The sequence below is a fragment of the Culex quinquefasciatus genome, chromosome 3 (genome assembly GCF_015732765.1).
Source record: "Culex quinquefasciatus strain JHB chromosome 3, VPISU_Cqui_1.0_pri_paternal, whole genome shotgun sequence".
Lineage (NCBI taxonomy): Eukaryota > Metazoa > Arthropoda > Insecta > Diptera > Culicidae > Culex > Culex quinquefasciatus.
In genome coordinates this window covers 50,169,422-50,178,299 of record NC_051863.1, presented here as the reverse complement: position 1 = coordinate 50,178,299, position 8,878 = coordinate 50,169,422, and the positions used below count along the sequence as shown (strand labels likewise).

The window sequence follows — 8,878 nt, the reverse complement described above, 5'->3', positions numbered from 1 at the left end:
ACTAAGTAGTTAGTAAACTTTATATTCAATCCAAATTACTTTTTAATCAGTCAAGGATGCCTATTTGGAGTTGGGAGACTGGATTTATGGTGATTTGTCAACAAATAACATTATTTATGTTAATTTTTCGAAAGGTGTACAAACTTTTTTTGCACCTTTTTTATTTTCGTAATAGTATTTGTTATATAACTTTTTATAGAAATCATATTTTCATGAGCTTTTTGTAGTAAAATGTCTGGCATGAGTTTCTGAACAAAACGTAGTACTAGGTTTCTGTCAACATTAAATTGTTTAGATGTTTCATCACAATATGTGCATAGTGCCCAAGGGGTGTAAATACTTTTTTTACATACTGTATATTTCCCTTGCGACAGTTGACAACATTTAAACACACTTATCCACCGCACCTGTCCATCACGCTAGAAACCGTCCCAGATCACCCTCACCAATCACTCAGGCTGTGTTTTTCGCGATTTTCCATCACCGTTTCATCGATGAGTGCGCGAAAGTCCGCCGAAATTTCGGTGTTGCGCAGGTCGAAGCGTTGCAGCGTTTTGTTCTCCTTGATCCGTTCCACCAGGCCGGCACCCATCGCTGGACCGAGCTTGTTCGAGGACAAGTCCAGGAACTTTACACTCTTGTTGAACCGCAGCATCATCAGCAGGTACTCTTCGATTTCCTCGTCGATCGAACAGCAGCTGAGGTTCAGTCTAGGGGAAAATTAGAAAAAATCTCTTAAAAACGCTTTATGAGATGTTTGAATTTAATCAAACAACTAACTCTTTCAGTGGCAGATAGAACATCATCGTGAGTATAATTATTGCGCCAGGATTGCCGATGGGATTGAGGCGTAGGTCTAACCGTTCGATAGGCCGTCGACGAACCAGGTGGACCAGAAAGAGGATGCTTTCGGCAGCTGAAATTAAACAAAAAATGTCAAACTTTTAGTATTGTGCGATATTCCCCTTTTTAATTTAGATATTCTAGATTTTTGATAAATCTGCTGAAAAAATATCCGAACTGCCTTATTTCTTTTTAATTCAGGGATTTATATTTTTAAAAAGAAGTATAACTTCCTGCGAACCACTACAGAAATCCCAATTACGCTTCTTAAAAAAATGTTGGAATTTTTTTTGGAGATCATAAAATTTTACAAAAATTTTATAAATTTAACTCATTTTTCATAATGTTCATCTTTTGCAAAGACCAAAATTCGGTCAAAAATAAGTAAAAAATAATTTTCCAGACTAGAAAAAAAACGAATTGAACTTGATAACATTAGTGGACCCCTTTTCAATAGTGGACCCTCTTTTCAGGCTTTTTATTGGATTATAAAATCACAATTTCTAGTTTATCTGCTTACAGAACATATTTACTTCCCCTTTTCACGAAATGCTGTGTTTAAATAAATCCACGATGATCACTAGCATTTTTACTACAACACATTTTCACATATTTTTTTTTCACTTTAGGTTTAAAATAAATATCTTGGGGAGCGGCCGTGAAATGATGAATATGAACGAAAAATCTAAGTCGCTCGTGGCGGGGTTCGATCCTCCGTCCGTGACGACTTGGTGAGCGTGGACTGGAATTAGGAATACTGTTACAGAGAGCGAGTTGTGGCGCTATAACCACGGCAAATAATGTCCAGGGCATTCGTGGAAATACAATGTCCCATCCCAGAGGGTCCCGGAGTACCAAACCTTCTTAGCATGGTGCTCCCAACGAATACAACCAAAATCTCGGAGCGTATGGTGGTGTGTCCCCACGCTTCTTCCTCCCCTGTCGATTCAGAATTGTGTTGTTGTTCGAACACTCTGTGCTCAAACTCAACCCAATTACGAGTCATCTCTGCGATACGGCTTTACGCAGTAGGCCTGGCCGCTTCAACGCTTGTGATGTTTCAATGCATTTCGATGCAATGGCGCACTACAAATGTCAATAAATGACAAGAAGAGTGCTAGGCGTCATCTAACCTAAGGCACTCTCCAGGATCCCTTCGAAAGATTGGCTGCGCTAGGGTCTGATTAGATTAGATTAGATTAGATTAGGTTTAAAATAAATATCTTGTTCTTGTTTTTTTTTGACTGATTATAATGTCAACTCACGAGCTGCGACGTTATGAGAAGGACTTATTTAATCGCGTATTTTTAACTTCATACCGCCGGCGTGCCGGAGCAAGTTGCTATGAGAAGGACTTTCAAAACGAAATGTAATTATATTTTATTGAAGTTTTATTCGGCGACGTGTAATTCATACATTAATATCACGACAATCTCAAATAGTGCTGCTACACAGCGCACGACTTTTTTTATAACAAATTTAGCAAAGAATTTGCTAAAACCGGACGGCGAACAACCGACTCGTCATCAAAAATACAACTTAAAAACACGACGAAGCGAATCCTTTCTTCCATGAATTCCCAAAACGATTCACACTGATCAATCCGACGGACACCACACGACTGATCAAAATTCAATTAAATCGTGTTCAGGAACTCAAATCTATCATACCTTGACTAAAAACTGAAACGTTTACTGACATCTATACTTAAAAAAATGGAGTCGAACTGTCTCTCACACGCTACAGCTTAAACGCTGGCAAAATGTACGGATTTTGAGCAATTCTCCTAAAATTTAGCAAACGCTATCAAAATATTGGAAAACTAGTCTAGTCCAGACTCGATTATCCAAAGGCCTTGGGAAAATTTCACTTTGGATAATCGAATCTGCAGATTATCAAATCAGGATTTTTTATTGTTGTCATATTTTTTATTGTCCAGCTCGATTATGATCCCAACACTATTCTAGAGTGATTTAGAATTTTTATATGCAAAATATCGGTGGTTATAAAATATTGAAAAATTGCAACTTTTCAAATTTAACAATATAGGGTCGCAGAAGAGCAATTCTCTGATATTTCGGTCATTCGATTTTTTTTTATTTTTTAATCCCTTGTACACTTTTTTGGTGCCTTCGGTATGCCCAAAGAAGCCATTTTGCATCATTAGTTTGTCCATATAATTTTCCAAACAAATTTGGCAGCTGTCCATACAAAAATGAAATCTGTTTCTTTCAAAGGATTTTTTTTATCAGTTTGGTGTCTTCGGCAAAGTTGTAGGTACGGATAAAGACTACACTGAAAAAAATGATACACGCTAAACAAATTTTTGGTGATTTTTAATTTCACTTTTTGCCACTAAAACTTGATTTGCAAAAAACACTGTTTTTTCTGATATGTTTTAGGGGACATCAGATGCCAACTTTTCAGAAATTTTCAGAGCGGGCAAAAAATCTTTGACCGAGTTATGATTTTATAAATCAATACTGATTTTTTTGAAAAATCGAAATATTGATCGCAAAATTTTTTTAACTTCATTTTTCGATGTAAAATAGATTTTGCAATCAAAAAGTACTCTAGGGAAATTTTTATAAAGTGCACCGTTTTCAAGTTATAGCCATTTTTAGGTAACTTGTTTTGAAAATAGTTGCAGTTATTGATTTTTTAAATCAGTGCCCATATTTGCCCACTTCATATTTTTGAAAAGCTGAGAAAATTCTCTATATTTTGCTTTTTGAACTTTGTTGATACGACCCTTACTTGCTGAGAAATTGCCATGCAAAGGTTTAAAAACAGGAAAATTGATGTTTGAAATTTTGAAATTATATATGTCTTTATTGAATATTCTTATAATAATTACATTTGTTTTACATGCTAAGTGGTATGGCCTAATGCTCTTCATCTTTGTGGTATTTTTCGTTTTATTATTAACTGATCAAATTTATTTTATTTACTTCAAATTGTTTTACATTATTGCATTGAATCGAATACATTTGGGTAAAAAAGAAAAAAAAATCACTTTAACAACAAATCCTAACTTAAAACTAAAAAAGAAAATTCATTGAAATATTCAAAATCATTAGAACGAGTAAACTACGAACTGTATTTTAAGATAAATCCTCCAAGCGTTCTTACTTGTTCCGCACGAGTTTTGCAACCACGCAGTGTTGTTGTCATCTCGATGAAAATGTTCAAAAGTTCCTGTGGTGAAAACAGGTCACTGCTGCCTTCACCCGTTGATGTTGGTTGGTTTTCCCTCGGTTGCTGACTGAAGCCTGGAGGTGTTGTATTCTCTGCAACTTTTTGCCGCTGATTCAACGGCAATGGCTGCAGATTTGGAACCACTCGAACAGATCCCGCTCCTGGCGACGCCAAAGCAGGAAAATCCACGTCCGTGAAAGTTGGTGGTGTTCTGCGACGATTTGGTTGGTGCCTCGTCGTCGCTTGCTGCCGAATTTTTACAAACTCAGCACGTTTTGGGCAGCTTCGATTCTTGGTCGAATGGTCGCCGCCGCAATTGAAGCATTTCGCTTCGATGTTCTCGTTGATTGTTTCGCAAGCTTGAGTTTTGTGCTCACCTCCGCAGGTTGCACAACGACTCTTGATGAATCAGTTCCTTCCACCATGTCCAAACTGCAAGCAGTTCGAACATTGCGTCACGTCACGGTGCACTGGACGATAACGTTCCCAAGACACGATGATGTTGAAAATTGCCCGAACTGCTTTCAGCTCAGACGGCGTTGTTGATCCTTTCTCGAAATGAACCAGGTACAGTTGATCACGATACTTGATGTCCTTGTTGTGTCTCGTCATCTTGAAGACTTCGATCACGTTCAACTTCAGAGTTTTGAGCTCTTCTTTCAGCACACTCACATCCATGTCGTACAGGGCTCGGAGGACCTGTTTCATGGGGCGTTTACCTGGATCGTCATGGCTGTAGTATTCAATCTTGGTGTTGTTCAGGAAATCCCGAACGTAGTTGTAATCCTTTCTGGTAGGTAGCAGAATTTTGAGTCCATCAGCACACAAGCGAATGGAAGCTCGTAAAGCACCAGATTTGATAAACCCGGTCAGCCACTTAAGCACCGAATCCGATGACGATGTTTTCACAAAAATGGGTGGCAACTTTTCCCGTCGTTCAAATTCTTCCTTCTCGCTCACGTCCACAGGAAGGGTAGCGAACTGGTTTCCAGACAATTTTTGAGCGTCCTTGCTCAAACTGCCTGGCTTTGCAGGTAGCGCTTCGGCATTCTTTAGCTTCTTCAAATCTGCCGATCCTGCTGGTGAGGACCGCCTCTTTTTCTTGCCGTGAGGCATTTTTGCACTTTTTAAGCACTTTTCAGGAGCTAATATCCAGGAGTACCTCACTGATTGGTGTTCCACAAGGGAATGGAAAATTGATGTTTTCTATGTCTCACCCAAACAACCCACAATTTTCTAATGTCGATATTTCAGCAACTAATGGTCCGATTTTCAATGTTAAAATATGAAACATTCGTAAAATTTTCCGATCTTTTCGAAAACAATATTTTATTTTTTTTAATCAAGACTAACATTTCAAAAGGGCCAAACATTCAATATTACGCCCTTTTGAAATGTTAGTCTCGATTTAAAAAAAAATCCGTACATCGATATGAAAAAAATATGAAGTGGGCAAATAAGTCGAACCAGCCTCCGGCTGAAAAACTCTATAATAAAGAACAAAAAAAAAAAAAAGTGGGCAAATATGGGTCGTATCAACAAAGTTTAAAATTTTATCAGCCTTTCAAATTTTTTTTTTCAAAAGTGGGCAAACGTGGGCACTGATTTAAAAAAATCAATAACTGCGACTTTTTTCAAAAAAGTTACCTAAAAATGGCTATAACTTGAAAACGGTGCACTTTATCAAAATTTCACATAAGTATTTTTTGATTGCAAATTTGATTTTACATCGAAAAATTAAGTGAATCATTTTTTTATCAGTGTAGTCCTTATCCATACCTACAACTTTGCCGAAGACTGGCCTGAATCGACCCAAAACAGGCAATGTTAAGATTAACAAAAAAAAAACATCCGTTTGAAAAATTTACTCAAATACTTGTTTCTTGATAAAACCAGTAAAAAATATGTTTTCCGGAAGTTCCGGGTTGCCGGAACCGGTGGCCACGATGGCCAAATACCTCTTCCGGAAGCTTATAGAGTCAAGTCCAATTGGAAGTAACCCGCTAAATGTTGTCATTTGGGATATACAGGCCCTCAAAGTCGGGGCCTCAGAAGGATTAACGCGTTAATTAACGGCGTTAATTAACGACGTTAATTAACGTGCTCCGTTCACGTTCTCGTTAAGATCAACGTAGGCTCCGTTCGCGTTCACGTTTAGGTTAACTTTTAACGATTCCGTTAAGTTAAACGTCGTTAATTTAAACGTTTAACAGCACTGGTAAAGTGACAAAAATGCACGGAGTTTTTTCGGTTTTTGTTGAATATCTCAGGATTGAAATCGAATTTTGGGGATCTGTGACGGTCAAAAGGTGAGGCATTGTGAGCTGCACAAAATGGCGTTCTTAACACAATTTGGCCAAAAATGCACGTACGACAAGTTAGCACGATGGCGACGATTTGACAGATTTCTTCCAAAACATAGATTGTGTTTTGTTTTGAATATTTCAAGTCTGAAAACAGGTTTAACTTACAAAGAAAGTTATTCGTCAGCACCACTTCCTTCACGTTCGGCAACGATTCCGGCGACAGTGCGTCGAAAAAGGCCCGCACCCCGACGTCTCCGCAGCGACAGTGCGGAAAGCCAACCGACGCCAAGTTCGGACAACCCTTGTCCATGGCCGTGGCCAACCGTTTCATCATCGCCGGTTCCAGCTTTGTACTGTGCAGCCGAAACTCCGTTAGTTCGTAACACCGTTCCAGGCCCTGGGTCATCAGCTTGATGTCCTTGTCCGTGATGGTGGCACACCCGAGGTAGAAATTGTTGCCGGCATTTTTCACATCGTACGTGATGTTGACCTTGCGCAGTTCACGGAGATTCGAAAGAATCAAATCGAACGGAATGTGGTCCCCGTTCTCGTTCGTTGGTGGCTCCAAGTGGTCAATTCGGAGTTCACGCACGTGCAGCGAGCACAGGTCGACCAGCTTTTGAACGATTTCCTGCTCGTAATCGGCTGGCTTCAAGTTTTCCAACATTTCCGAGATGTGCTTCTCCAGGTACACTCGAATCCACGGTTTTTCGTCCACGTCGATCGGGTAGTACGTTTTCCACCTGTTGACGAAGGCACGCCTCCAGAAGGCATCACTGCGAATCCTCGCACACAGATTCTCCAACGGAAAGCTCAAATCCAGCAAGTCCAACAGGAAGTGTCTATCCTCGCCCAGTGGAATCTCACGGAAGAACGGAATCGTTAGCCAGTTGTTGGCGATCGTGTTTAGGCACAGTATCTTCAACGGTTGCGGATTGCACGTGTCCCAGTCCAGGTTGATTCCGTCCACGTGGCGATTCGCATCGCTGGACAGCTGGTGCTCGCAAAAGTACGCCCGGTGCGTGTTAATGTCCAACGTATTAGGATACTTCATCACTGCGCTTCGCGACTTGGCCTGTGGCCTGCAAAATTTGCACTTGAAATATGAGCCGGAACGCCGGGCACGTTTGATCGATACCGTCGTCGGGTGCCAACTAACGAAAAGTCCGCCACGAGCGAGTGTGATGCGATTTTGGCGTCTCCTCATGGTGAGGACGGAGGCACTGTGGGAATGGTTTGTTTTAAGGAACGCGACGCAGCAAATTTCGGTATACAAAACGGGATCCATGGCAATTTGCGGATATTGGTTCGGGAATTTGCCAGCAGCTGTTTGATTGAACTTTGCTTCGATAAGAGAAGGTGATTTTAGTAGATTGCCTAGGAATGTATAAAAAAAAACATCTGAACTGATTCCAACATCATCATCCACCCATCGCCGAAATTTGGAAGACGGGAAGAGTCTATGCTCCATGTTTAGGGGATAAGGGAAAATCTCCACGAGATCCTCAATTAAGTTTCGCCGAGAGTTGGACGGTATTTGGGAAGATAAAAGGTATATAAAGCTATAATGTAACAGCCATTCATAATGCCTTTGGCATTGAACCTGTTTTTATTTTGTGGATTTTTTAAAATAATTATTTGATATAATTTAAAATTAATCACGATAAATTTCATTCAATTATTTAAAAAAAATTGCGTATACAACTTTTTTCATTTTATCAACTACAATCGTTGTTAGCCATGGAAATCGCTTTGAGACAAATTGCCATATAGAACGGAACTTCTGCGTCGGTTTGTGCTGGCGTTGGCGGTCACTTGGGCGGATTTACAACGGCCCCGACCGCCCGACCATGTGAGCCAGGAGACAGACCGGCGTTTGTTTATTTTTATAAACTAGTCGCGCGAGATTTTTGTTTACATGCAGTTTTTTTTACAATTTTTATTGGAGGGGCGTTTTTATTTTATATATTTATTTTGCCATTTCGCATGTTCCGCTGTCGGTCATATTTGGCTATATTTAGATTAATTATGGGATTTAGTTTTTTCGCCGTTTTCTTGTTCTGGTCAGTGGAAGTTTTCTCTTTTTACTTTTTTTTTTGAGAAATGGAGGGTGACGTCCTGTCCTGCGAGTAAGTTATAGATGCGCCGTTTTGGCACGGACGACGTCTGCTTATTTTCCCGAAGGCGACATCAAGCGTCGCGAAGCCAACAGGCGGAAAATCACGCGCCGGTTTTCAACACACCTGTTCCTGGGGGATGGTTACAAGGGCAAATCGACGCTGCCGTGCTATCTTGTCGTTTGTCGCTTTTTGACGTTCCAAGAATTTTCTTACTCTTGTCTACTCAATAGTTATAAGTAATAATGCCTTCGATTGAATTACGATGTGTTACACTAGGGTGTAATATGAAAATCGATTTTCCAGCACAGCAATTTTTCAGTTCCTTTTGGGGTCCTAAACCACTCCCCAAAGTTTGAGAACGATTGGTTTAGTCCTCACATTGCGCAAAGCGATTCAATTTTCCATATAAAT

The 8,878-nt window shown here is 39.9% G+C and overlaps 1 protein-coding gene across 1 annotated transcript; it reads right to left on the bottom strand.

Moving 5' to 3' along the window:
* Window positions 1–291: 291 nt before the first annotated feature.
* On the bottom strand, window positions 292–7,516 carry LOC6054100 (protein NLRC5). The gene is made up of 3 exons (XM_001870036.2): window positions 6,513–7,516; window positions 781–916; window positions 292–710 (listed from the first exon to the last, which is right to left on the bottom strand). Exons 1-3 carry the CDS (start codon window positions 7,399–7,401, stop codon window positions 443–445), a joined length of 1,293 nt encoding a protein of 430 aa, XP_001870071.2. The 5' UTR covers window positions 7,402–7,516; the 3' UTR covers window positions 292–442.
* Window positions 7,517–8,878: the final 1,362 nt, after the last annotated feature.